The following is a 13,406-nucleotide window of genomic DNA, read 5'->3' as shown; positions in this document are numbered from 1 at the left end:
TGCAGACGGCAAGCCCGAGGGCAGACGGGACACAGTTTCTCGTGGGAGTGAACTGGGCAAGTGTGAGGGTAACTGGACTCATGGGGGGAATGCATGCAGTTCCCATCAGCTCACTGTGCACACCCTTTGCACCCTTCAGGAGACAGCTAGGACCAGATGGCCTGAGACAGCCACCTCAGCTGACAGCTGTCTCCTAGCCCCTAGTAAGAGAGCTGGGGAAGAGAACAGCTGGAAACAGCAGGTGCTCCTGATGGCAGGACAGGCGGGCTGTAGCCTAATCCCTCCGACCACAGCTGATGGGAGAGATAGGCAGGCCTGGGTTCAGGGAGCCACCAGCTGCCGCACTGAACACTCGTCCAACCAAACAGCTGTGGAGCGTTTGTCTTACATTAGGTGCTGGACGAGGGCCTGGGTAACAAAGATGATTTGACCCAGTTTGCCCTTAAGAAGTCCAGAGCCTGGCAGGAGAGTCAAACAAGGTAAGAGAAAGAAGTCCCAGGCCTCCAGTGATGAATTTCTATATTAGGGGTAACCTCACCCCTTAAAATAGGGCCACTTGAGCCATGCCTGCCTGCACATCCTGGCAGCTCTAAACTGCTCCTAGGCCAACAGATGAAGGGCTGACACTTACACTGTAAGTCTCTTTAGCCAAGAAGAAAACCTTATGTCCCACAATGACAAATTAGATTTGAAGTAAACACAACCCCAGGAGAGGTAATATATTGGTTAAGGTGTAAATTGAATTAAACAGCGTTAGGGCTGAAATACGTCTTAGAAACACTAACTTCAACCCTCTGCCTTTTCACATAGGAGAACACTGAAGTCAGTGGGTAAGCAGTGACCCTCTCCAAGCCTTCACCTGAGGAAGAAGAGTGAAATGACTTACAGCAGACCCCTCGGAGACAGCAGATTTGATCAGGAGAGTGAGCCCTGGGGGTGTCTTGATAGGGGTGGAGGGTGGGAGGCAAGGGGAGGCTTGGAAAAAGACAGCTCTGCACAGATGAAAATGACATTTTCCTATTACCTGGTGAAAAGATGTATCTCCCAGGGTCAGGAATGCTTCTTTGATCTTGCCTTTCAGTCCAGAAACACAAAAGCCACCAAAGCTTTAGGTGTGGGGAAGAAGCCCTCAGCAATGCTTGCACCAGTACATTCTGGGGAGTGGGCCAGTTCTGGGTCTGGAAAATCCATCGTGGACTTAAATTTCCTTGGCGGCAATGTTACTAAGAGAAAAGGCTTCAGCTGGGACACAAGGTTCCCTGGTACCATCTATGCTCATGGATGGATGTAGTTTGCAAATTCCAGCAGGTAGATTCAAGAAAAAGGAAAGAATAGCCGGGTGCGGTGGCTCAAGCCTGTAATCCCAGCACTTTGGGAGGCCAAGGCGGGTGGATCACGAGGTCAAGAGATTGAGACCATCCTGGTCAACATGGTGAAACCCCGTCTCTACTAAAAATACAAAACATTAGCTGGGCATGGTGGCGCGTGCCTGTAATCCCAGCTACTCAGGAGGCTGAGGCAGGAGAATTGCCTGAACCCAGGAGGCGGAGGTTGCGGTGAGCTGAGATAGCGCCATTGCACTCCAGCCTGGGTAACAAGAGTGAAACTCCGCCTCAAAAAAAAAAAAAAGAAAAGAAAAAGGAAAGAGACACACACACCAGAAGGGGCAAGGCAGAAATTACACTATGGAAAGCTTGCAGGCATGCATCTATTTTAAGAGCATGGGCTATGTACCCACACATACACAAAGGCACGTGTGTACATATGCATTTCAAATACTACAAACACAGGTATCCTGCAGCAAGGTAGGGGTGGGACATTTCTTCGTAAAATTTGCAAATTTTGGCGGGGGGGTGGGGAGGTGGGAAGAGATAGCATGGGGAGAAATGACAGATACAGGTGAGGGGACGAAGGCAGCAAACCACACTGCCAAGTGTGTACCTATGCAACAATCTTGCATGTTCATCACATGTACCCCAAAACCTAAAATGCAATAAAAAAAAATTTGCAAATTTTATGGAAATGACTGAATCCAACAAAAGCCTTGATGCTAAAAGATTATTGTAATGATCTGTCCCTGTTTGTCTTTTTCTCCGCTTTAGTAGTGAATCTGCCCCTGGAAGCAGTATGTGCTGCTAGGGGTTGAACACCATGCCTCTAGTCCTGCTGACATTCAGAATCCAGCATTAGGCCTGGGCAGCCTACAAGTCTTTGGGTCTCCAAGTGCACTTAGAGCTCGAGCGAAGTCTTTTCTTGAGCTGAGTGAGTGCCATCGCCAGCTCTATATGCAATAAACAAGGCTTGCCTTTGCCTTTGGAAGCTACAGATTTTCTTTCTAAACTTTTAACTACCATCTCTTCAGATATTTATGTTCTGTGCCCACCCACCTCTCAACTCCAACATGTACCCGTACTTCCGGCATGCCCTTTCCCCTCCCAGCCACTCGCAGGAAAGAGAGGTGAGCTGGGGTCTGTGTTGGACTGCTGACGACCGTGAGTGTTTCTTATTCCTGGAGCTGTTCTAAAACTGGTCCATGAGGTTTCAGACTTCCTCAGTGAACTGGAAAGATATTTTCGGAGTTAAGTTTCTGGAACACAGTGAAATGACCCTACTAAGCTATACCTTCCAAATTGACAAAAAATAGAAAGTCTGACGTTCATTGTTTATCCACTTTTCTATGCATGTGTCATTTTTCATTTTTTAAAACAAAAGCTTACCCCAAATCATTCCACTAAGCAGAGCTGCTCCCAGAGCTGATTTTACCAAAAAGTTAACTCAAAATAGTTCAGATGCCATTTCCTTCTCCTTCCTTCCTCTTTCATCTGCAAATGAAGTTTCCATTCCTACCTCCTCCTATATACTCAAGGTGGAACTGTGGCTGTATCCCATAAATGTGTACCTGCTTATACTGCCAACCATGGATCTTACTTTGGGCAAAATGCCTCTCCAAGCTGACCCCTTTTGTCTTGTCTGACCTCCAAAGAACTCCCCTTGAGATTCAAGAATATTCAAGGACCAGGAGCAGAATTTAACTTCCATTCCTCCTGCAGACCGAGCTGGAGAGGGAGTGTTTTTTCAATTTACCCAAAAGTCTGCCTTTTCGATTACTGCAGACTCCAGACGGTCAGTTGGCATGAGGCCTGAAACAAACTCAAGTGAATACAGTGCTCTACTCTTTGGGCACAGGGGTCCCGACCCATCTGAAGACTACTGTCACACTTCAGCACCCTCTCAACTTAGGCTGCCCGGTTTGGGGAAACCTTCTCTAACTGAACTTTAATCCTATTTAATGGAACCATGGGATATAGTCACAGTCCTGCCTAGAAATTCCCTTGGAAGAGCTATTGTTTGGAGTTCTTGTTAGGAAAACTGATGCTTGCAGGGAAGATGGCAATGATTTGAAGAAACTTAACAGGGCTGATGAGAAAGAGTCCTGGACGAGGAACCAGAAGGCCCTGTGTTTCCTAGCACTGTGAAATTGGTCAAGTCATCTAATTTCCTTGGCTCTCACACTATCCAGGAACAAATGGGCTAAATGTATATGGAATGCTTTAAAAACATAATATTCTATATAAATATAAGGTATTATTATTATTATTATTATTATTATTAAGGTCTAGTTGCTACTAAACATACCACAGTCTTGCCAAGGAGATATTCTCATTGATGTAACTAAAACTTTTTGGCAAAAACCAGGTTACTGCGTGACTGTATGGACGATACTACCTTGCTGGGGCAGTGGTGTTGCATCAGATTCACCCATACTCCCTCCTGAGCTGGGAGGGCTCAGCTGCTGGGCAAGGCTGGAACAAGGCTGTGGCCTTTGAACAAGCCCAGCCCACTGGCCTTCTCAGAGGCTGAGCACCTGACCTTGGCCTCCTGAGCTGTACTCTTCCCGCCAGATCTACCTTTCTCAAGCTGTGTTCTCCAGGCAGAATGACAACTGTGTGGCTGCCAAGGTCAGGTAGAAGCAGAAGAGGTTGTTGTGGCTCCTGTTCCTAGAGAAGAGCAATCCTTTTCTCAAAGGGGCATTGCACATTTGGATGATTCTGGGGTCTAGGGAAACAGAGGCACCTCCCAATATTGGACCTTGGTTTAATGCCTTTTGAATGCATCTGAAAGAATCAGAAAGTGGTTTTTAACCAGGAGGAAGAGTCCCAAGCCTGCATGAAGTCCACTGGTAGTGGGTGGTGCTGACCATCTCAGTGTCATCATTCTGGCTGTTAACGTTGAGAAAGAAGAGACTCAAGATGCCCAGGGTCCTAATTGTTTGAAAGAACCTCTTAAAGCGAGTGGCAGACAGTGAGGAGGAGGCTGATGCGGTTCTATTGGCCACCCTGATCTGTCTACAAAGCTCAGGCTCCAAAACCTCTCATCAGACCTCTTAATTGATGTGATTAAGGACCTTCCAACCTCCCAGAGCCAACAGCCATATTCAGAAAACACCTCGTCATAGCATTGGAGGCGCTAAGCCCAAGGGCAGGTGGAAAAGGACTTTCTGGGAAAAATTTTAGGAGTGGAAGGAGTGTGCTGAAAGCAGTCCTCGTAACTGCAACGTTTCATAATCTTTGTGGCAGCTGCTTGGGAAAGCAGTGTGGGAATGTTTGTCCCCAGTCTCTCCATGGTCAGAGCCTTGTTTAACCATTTCAAAGTATTTTCATACTGATTACTGTACTTTGCATCCTCTCAGCAATCATACAGAGTAGGCAGGGTACTATTCTCGCTGTGCAGATGGAGCAGGTAGGACACGACTGCTTGGCAGCACAAAGAGTAAGGAACTCATCCCGTCCTGACACCAAGCCTGCTACTCTTTCTGCCACAAATCACTCCATCTACTAATCATGGATCAAGGAACTTTAGCTCTTTTGTGATAGCCCCCCAAAAGCCCACTTTTTCGCGAGGAATATTGCTATGTTTACAATCATTGTGTTATTGAATTTACCACTTACAGCAATGCTGTAAACATTAAAGAAATAGATTTCTACTTGGAGCAGCAGCTCTTTGAGTCAGTTTCAAGTATCAGACCAAGAACCAGATGCAAGTCAATGAAACATGTCCATAAAGTTTCTTACCCATAGGGTTGAATAATGATCGTTAGTTACTTTTTGGGTGACTAAATGATTTCTCCCTATATGTTAAGGCATCACAGCAACAAGCACTGTCAACATTATTACAGTATCTGTAACAACTCCCAGCTCCCACCATCATGTCACACACCACTAGATGAAAACCACAGCACCACCTGCACAAGCCTCAGAGCCCAGACAGAAGAGTATGGTGTGTTTGTCTATGAAAATTGCATGACTCGTCTATTCATCCTGGGCATGACCAGCCTGAATGCTGAGTAGGAAACATTACTTATTCGTAATCATTTTTATGTCTTCTTCCTCTAAAATGAATTTCAGATGGATTTACACACATAAATAAAGGGGTATGCACCAGAACAGTTAGAAAAATTAGGGGAAGGAGATGACTCCACCTGAACACTGGAGGTAAGATGCTTACGGGACCTTTACGTTTCATTGAGTTCTGAGGTCCCTGGAAGTCAAGGTAAAAATGAAAAGACATTGGTTATACGATTAAGAGGATCTTATAGATGAAAAAGAGAAGCCACAGTATTGGCATTTCTGTTTAACTGATTTTCTTTGTTACCAACAATTTGGCATAATTTTGGATGCATCTTTAATGTATATTTTCCTTTTCATAAAATAGAATGGGCTAAGTCTAATCAGGGCATGTGCTAGCTGAAAATTGACTGTGGGAAGTTTGATACGCTTTTGGGTTCCATCAAGAAAAAGATACGGAAATCAGAATCCTCCTTACCTCCTCCAGTTTATCCACTTGCCCCACCAGTTTGGTGGTGACTGAATGTAGCTTCAGGAGATCCAGGCCATAGAATGCTCCTTCCAACATGTCTATGATTGTGGAGAGCTAGGAAACAAGGCAAGGGGTTAGTCCAGGCAGGGCTGGGGCAGACAGACCACAGGGCAGAGCTTCCTTTCAGATCTGCATACTGGAGGTTCGACAGGAAAGCCACCAGCCAGGAATTGAGAGGCTTCTGTGAGACACACGTTTGTGTCGGCAGGGATGTAGGCAAGCGCAGTGGTGTATTCTACCTTCTGAAATGTTGGGGTAAGAAAATGGTAGAGTCCTACAAGAACAAGTGAACCTGAGGTCTAGCCTTCTTCACAAACCGTTTATGCCTCTTTTATGAAATCTGCCACTTGCACTGACATCTGTCTTTCCTACTAGACTGTGAGCTCCTTGAAAGTAGTGTCTCAATAGCAAACACATGGAGTCGACCTAAATGCACATCAATGACAGGCTGGATAAAGAAAATGTAGTACATACATACCATGGAATACTATGCAGCCATGAAAAAAATGAGATCATGTCTTTTAGGGGAACATGGATGGAGCTGGAGGCCATTATCTTAGCAAACTAACACAGGAACAGAAAATGAAATATCACATGCTCTCACTTACAGGTGGGAGCTAAATGATAAGAACTTGTGCTCGCTTCGGCAGCGCATATACTAAAAAAGAACTCATGGACACAAGGAAGGGAACAACAGATACTAAGGCCCACTTGAGGGTGGAGGGTAGGAAGAGGACAGGAGCAGAAAAAAATAACTATTGGGTACTAAGCTTAGTAATAATCTAATAATCTATACAACAGACTTCCGTGGTGCAAGTTTACCTATATAACAAACCTGCACATATACCCCTGAACCTAAAATAAAAGGTTAAAAAAAAAAAAAAAAGAAAGTAGTGTCTTCATCTCTGTTCCCCAAGATCCCTGGCTTATCACAGGTATTCTTATTCCATAAATATTCAACAAGGTGGCTCTACATGCCAATACCTTGAGAATATGCTTCTGAAACACTAACTTCATTGTCTATTAAAGGCTCTGAAAGACGTCAACAGGTTTTCCTTAGCACAGAGAGCTAAACTGACCCTGGGGTAAAAGAAGACTCAGTGTACCACCTTTGACACTCTTGCTCTATGGCAAGCTGCCATGGTGTACCAAGACTCCTCAGTTTTTATCAATACCATCCTGCCTGCCAGTACAGAGGCCCTGGGAGGAAGGTGGCTGAGGCTGTGGCAGCATCAAGGGCATGCAGAGTGCAGGGAAAGAGGGAAGATGATGAGGGCCAGTTCCTGGAAGAGTTTGCTGGGCCACACTTTTGCAATCTACACTCCCCGTTTATCTCAGAGCCTTGCTTCTAAATGAAGAATCCCAAGTATGAAATATTCCTGTTTAGAAGGTGAGCTCCTTTCTCCTCACCAGAGGAAGAGAGCAGAATCTCAATAGGAGCCATAAAAATATAGCTGGATATTAGCATGTACTGTGATGATTTCCTGATTTCTAATAGACATTTTGCCTTATGGTGTTCCTGAAGTCCCCCAGAGTCCAATCCTACAACTGCGTGAGGGTGGCATTAGGTTCCGAAAGTTGTTTCATGGCAGAGTTACAGCTCTGGCTGAATCCTGAGGTGCTCCTGATATTGGTAAACACTACTCTGCTGAAAGAGACACCAATGACTACCGGTCACTGAGTGAGTACCAGGTGCCAGCTGCACTCTACATGGTCACCCATTCATTCATTCATATACATGGTCATGTCTAACTGAATGTCTGGTGTTGTGCCAAGTACTTACTAGTTGTTATCTCATCGATTCTCATAACCCCATCAACTAGATGTTATTATTCCCACATGTGATTCAAGGAGCTGGAGGGCAGACAAATTAAATAACTTAAGTGGGATTACGCAGCAATAGTTTGAACCCAAGCCTGCCTGACTCCAAAACCCAGCTTGTTCTGCTACCCCAGGGTGCAAGGGAAGGGGAAGTGCAGGATCAGAAGCCCTCAGTCAACCCACAGGGCTGCTTAAGTAGGGCCTGAGCTTCCCTACCCTATGGACCATGATAGGACCACAGTTTGAAGACCCATTCTATAGCAGGCCCCAGGTCTCTCCTTCCCTGGGCCAACCCAGCCCTTGAGCTAAGGACCAAAGGCTTACAAGAGTTTATCTTTTGCTTCTTTGGGGTGCGTGCTGGGCTAACAATAAATCGTGGCAGCAATTTTCCTGAAGAACGCTGAGTTCTTTTGGCTAGCTGGACCTGGCAGCTGCTCTCAGGCCCAGCCTCTCTGGCTCCATAAGGAGGGGCAGGCACACTTTGCTTTCAGCATCTCCCTGATACACCAGAACTGAAAAGGCCCAGTTTGCCAGGACATCACCCTTGGATCCACACACAGTACTCCAGGGACCAGGCCTGACCTTCTTCAAAGGCCTTACAGTCTTCAATGACAGCCCTGCCACACTTGTGGGTCTCAGAAGTGCCCGCTCATCCAAGGCACTGCCCCATACCAGGTCCTACCTTCAGGTCCTGGCTGTCCGCCTCCCGCAGCTTCTGGAGTCTGAAGTCTCCCTCGCAGGGATTGAGAGCCGATGGGGGCGCAACGCAGGCACACTTGCAGGATGAGCCCGAGGTGATGGTTTCCACAGTATAGAAGTCTTCCTTCCTGGAAGCGCCCGCATTGATTCTTTGGCAAGCATCTCGGCCCAGGGGTCTCACCACACACTTGCACTGACAGTCCGAGCCCTCAGACATAGCCTTGACCTTGTCATAGTCCCCCAGCAACTAGACACACAGAGAATGGGTTGGGGGTATGCAAACACAGGTGTCAGTCAGCCTCCAGAAAGAGGCCCTCCATTTAGTCAAATGTCCTGCACTAGCCAGAGACCTCAGACAACTCTGAACCACGGAGCCTTTATGTCACTGAGACGCAGTTTGCTGACTCTGACATTTCCTTGACGGCAGTCAGAGTTCAGCTGTCTTCATTTGTCTTGGAAAGCTGTGCCTTTCTCATGGGGCCTTAGCCTTTCATTATTGAACGGAAAAAACAGATGAGTCCTATCATTTGTCCAATAGCCTTTGCCTTCTGCTACAATTTAGGTTTAGGCTGTTTTTTTTTTTTTTTTTTTTGAGATAAGGTGTCATTTTGTTGCCCAGGCTGGAGGGCAGTGGCATGATCTCGGCTCACTGTAACCTCCACCTCCCAGGTTCAAGTGATTCTCCTGCCTCCGCCTCCTGAGCATCTCGGATTATAGGCACATGCTGCCATGCCCAGCTAATTTTGTATTTTCATTTTCACCATGTTTGCCATGCTGGTCTTGAACTCCTGATCTCAAGTGATCCACCTGACTTGGCCTCCCACAATGCTGGCATTACAGGCATGAAACACCGCGCCAAGTCAGAATCCAGGTTTAAATGTAAAAAGGTAAAGAAGGAATTGGAGAGACTGAAAAGTTGTTATTCAAGTTTGAAGACTACTGGCTTCTCTCGTTCATTCATTCAGCATTTATGCAGTGCCTCCTAGGGACTGGGAGGGGCTGAGAAGGATAAAGAGACAGGCCAGACAGAGAGCCTGCTCACAAGGAGCCTACAGTGCGGGAGGCATAGAAATAGCAATCACACGGAGTAGAGAATTGTAAGTGCCCCTGAAGAGGCAGAGAGAAAGGGCAGTGGGAGCTAAGAGTGGCTCTAACTGGAAGCCAGGGAAGACTTCTTGGAGGAAGTGGCATTTAATCTGGGCCTTGAAGGATGGTTTGGATGTGGAGAAAGGGAACTGAGAGGAAAGAGACATGTCCAGAAATCAGTAAGGTTTACTCAGTCTAAGAGTTCTTGCTTTTGAACCCAAACCGCAGGCCAAACCCAGGAGAGCAAACTGGCAGCACCTGCTGCTTTTGCAGTGCTAAACATTTCCTCCTGGGCACTTGCCCCTGCCAGCCTCTCTGGCCAGGAAAGCACGCAACAGTAGGCTTTCTGGAGCTCCTACCCTGGGCACTTGCTGGGAAAAGGCTCTTCTCTCCCAATCCTCTCCAAAAGGCCCTATATCCCCAAAGCCAGGGCTCCCTTTCTAGGCAGGCAGAAGGGTTCCCTTCATTTGACTAATGATCTTGTCAGGCAAGCACTGGGCGTGTTTGAGTGGAAATGTTCCTTGGGATACTGTTTGTGGGGAAGAAGGCTTGTAATGCTTTCCCTGCGAAGATTGGGTTTCTTCTAATACTAATATTTGCTTTAGGGCTGTTGTCAAATACAGAATGGATCAGTAGAAGAGGTAGTATAGTTAAGGATGACTTAAGCGGCTGTTCTTTACAGGCTGATAGTAAATTGCGGCTGTCTGCTCTCTGACACTCTGCCTAGATTCCTGCATAACCCTGCTCTGAGAACCCTGGGTGGATTCCTTCCTTTCAGGAGGCTCGGGTTTCAGGACAGTTTTTGTTGATAGTGTTCCAGAGCCCCAATCTGAGAGATTTTTATGTCTTTTCGATTTAGGGGTCAGTGTGAGGTAATGGGTGGATAGAGGGCATATATTAGCATGATTATTAAAGGAAGAGTGAGGAGGCTAGTGTTTGATAAATCGCAAAGTGCAGCTGATTATTCTCTCTACAGGAAGGAGACAAGGCCCAGTCTCAGGGTTTGGTGGAGGTGGAGGTACAGGTAGCATTGGAGGATCCTTTCGCAGACATCCACATTCTGAGGATTCTGATGACACCCACCACACGTCATCATGATTTATTTCTTCTGGAGAGCATGAAATAAACACTCCAGAGAGAATTATCTTTTACAAACATGGGATCTGGGCTGAAGACTGTCAGAAGCCCTGGCTCTACTCATGTGTTTTATAGTCTTTATCTATAGATGGGTATCAGGGTGTTTTGAAGATTGAGTAAGAAACAAAACAAGTTTAAGTACTTTGTAAACAGACATGTTACAAAGCCCATCACTATCATGGGTTACTGAGCTCCCCACTGACAGTCTGCCCTGGTTGCCTGCATCTGCATTCCCACCCTCCCCTCCCAATATACGCGGTCATGTTCTCAATCTCTCCGTTTGGGGGTCACCTCACATTCATCACACATGTTGCTGTTCTGACTTCACCCCATGCCTCTGCCTGGGTGTCACACCCTCTGCCATAAAATATCTCCCGATGGGATATGCCATCTGCCTCCTGGTCAACATACCCGCCTGTTTTCACATTCCCGTTCTGACAAACAGCCACATAGACAAGATATACTTTTCACAACCCTGAAACCAAAAACAACTCTTTTCCTTTCTTCTCAAGGAGTTGAGCAGCATCTTTCCTTCCTTCACCTCTCCTTTCTCCTGATTTGATGACCTTGAAAGACCCCATGATTTTGAGAGGAGAACCTATATACCTCCATTAAGAAAATATTCTGATACATGAAAATCAAATGCCTTTTCCATTTGGTAACGGAAGAAAAAACAGCTGCCCCCCAAACACTTCAGCAAAGACCAGCTCTGGCTTTCATCACCATCCAGGGCGAGAAGGGCGGTCGTGGCACTCGGCATCCTACCTGAGATAAAACGTTCTCCTGGTTGTCCGCCTCGTTTTGCAGAGTCTCATCCTCCGTGGGCGCCACAGTCTGCGCATCTGGGGGCTCACCTGTCCCTGTGGGGACAATGCTGGACACCCAGCCTGGAGCCACAATCAGAGAGAAGTAGAGAACTAGTAGCAGAGGCTTGGCCATGGGGGACGCGATGAGAGAGAGGATCCTCAGCCCCTGCAGAGAATGGCCGGAGCGGGTGGTCTGGGCAAGACTTGTGCGAGAGGGTGTCCTAGCTAGAGCCCCAGAGTGGCTGCTCAGAGCGCCTTCTAAAGCTGGGTGCACCTGAGGGCGACAGGAGGGTGCGCCGCAGAGACTCTGGGCATCTCCTTCCGGACGCGAGCAGACCTCGACTGTAGCCCCAGTGGAGAGCAGGACGCAGGAAAGAGGGGGTGACGGGAAAGGTGGAGGCGGGCAGGGGCTAGCTGAGCGCGTCGCCCGCGGGAGGGCTCAGGTGGCAGGAAGGAGGTCGGACAGATGCCCGCGGTGCGCGCCGGGACGGGCGGCGGGGAGCCTCGGAACGCACGGGTACCGGGCACGGGACGGGCAGAGGCGGTGGCGGCGCTGGCGGCGAGGGCGGCTGGGCGAGGGAGCCGCGGAGAGCTCGCGCGGAAGGAGGGCGGAGCCTCTATTGTGCCGGGGCCGCGGAGATGCAGCCAGTGACCGCGCGGAGGAGGAGGACCGGGAAGCGCACAGGGCTCGGGCGGAGGGGCACCCGGAGGACCCCGCCCCCGCTGGGGCTCAGCTGCCGCGCGCCTGCTGGGGGTGACGTCCGAAGGGCTTTCCTTTCCTTTCATCTGACCTCAAATGAGTGCAGAGAAGTTACCCGGAACGGCTTCCCAGAAGTTTCAGGTTTGCCTATCCTCACAGGAGCGGCTTGCCACGGCAGGCCCCGGGCGCTCGCCCCAAGCCCGAGCCAGTTAGGGATCTGCCGTACCCTCCTGTAGCACACCTGGGGCTGGGGAGAAGGCGCCTTTGCTTCCAGCGTTTCTTTCCCCTGACTTAACCCTGGGCGAGACCTCGGGCAGCTTTGAACTTAGCGCCGTTGGTAGCTTGCTTGTCTGCCACAGCTTTAGAACCTAGTAATACCTCCACCCAGAGGAAAATCATTGAATTCCCTCCTGGAGTGTGTCCTGAGTTGTGTAAACGTTGAAAGTTAGAGGAATGACTGTACATCTCTGACACTCTGCGAGTTCCCAAGGGGAAAGCTAATGCCTGATAATCAAATGGTTACTGAAGAGAACAGATCTTCCTGTCTTCCTGGTTTGAGACCAGTCTCTTGATCTGTTACCAGATTATCGCTAAGAGGGGGCCCAATTTCAATAGTGCGCAATTATGTTACTATGTCCCTCAGTTACTGAGGACAACCTTTTATAAACCTACAATGAAGATTAACAATGTGTGAATTTAAGGAAGGGCACTGTGCCATCCTGGACAACTGTCACTCGGACTATTGAACAGAGCCAGGCCCCTTCAAAAGGTATTATGCATCATTGGGAAATTCGAAGACAGAGTTGGCTGTTTGAAATTTAATTCAGCAACTTAGCGATGTCATCGAGGACCCTCAAGCTCTTTCCATTTTCCACTCAATTATTCTTAGACCATTTGGCCTTTTGAGCTACCCCTGTGCCAGACATTCAATTTCCCAGTCTCCCTTACAGCTGGAGGTAACCACCTGGACAAGATATTTTGCTTCCTGATAAAAGAAGCAAATAGGAGAGAGGGCCTTTCTGGTGCTACTCTTCCCCCACTTCTTGTCTTTGATTGTGTCTTTGACCACAGTCAAAGTGCTACAGGACAAAGAGGTTCTTATGCCCACTGTGTAGTAACGTACCAGTTACACTGCAACAGCCAGGTTTGCGGCAGGGAAAGAATTTAATGATTGCAGGGCACCAAGTGAGGAGATGGGAGAAGACCCTCAAATCCATCTGTCTGAGGAGTTCTGGGCTAGAGTTTTTAAGGGGATTGTGGAGCATGAGGGGGCTAAAGAA

The 13,406-nt window shown here is 47.9% G+C and overlaps 1 protein-coding gene across 1 annotated transcript in view; it reads right to left on the bottom strand.

Annotated features, from left to right (window-relative positions):
• Window positions 1-12,048, bottom strand: part of OLFML2B (olfactomedin like 2B) — a 40,033-nt gene extending 27,985 nt beyond the window's left edge. Inside the window, exons 1-3 of the mRNA XM_003943382.3 lie at window positions 11,386-12,048; window positions 8,381-8,644; window positions 5,824-5,931 (exon numbers count right to left, since the gene is read on the bottom strand). Of these exons, the coding sequence (XP_003943431.2) occupies window positions 5,824-5,931; window positions 8,381-8,644; window positions 11,386-11,559 (546 nt within the window). The 5' untranslated portion in view covers window positions 11,560-12,048. The remainder of the gene's footprint in view (window positions 1-5,823; window positions 5,932-8,380; window positions 8,645-11,385) is intronic.
• Between the last annotated feature and the right edge of the window lie 1,358 nt (window positions 12,049-13,406).

Source organism: Saimiri boliviensis, chromosome 19, assembly GCF_048565385.1.
Source record: "Saimiri boliviensis isolate mSaiBol1 chromosome 19, mSaiBol1.pri, whole genome shotgun sequence".
In the NCBI taxonomy this organism is placed as follows: Eukaryota; Metazoa; Chordata; class Mammalia; order Primates; family Cebidae; genus Saimiri; species Saimiri boliviensis.
The sequence above is the reverse complement of the archived record's forward strand: the minus strand, read 5'-3'. Positions and strand labels throughout refer to the sequence as shown.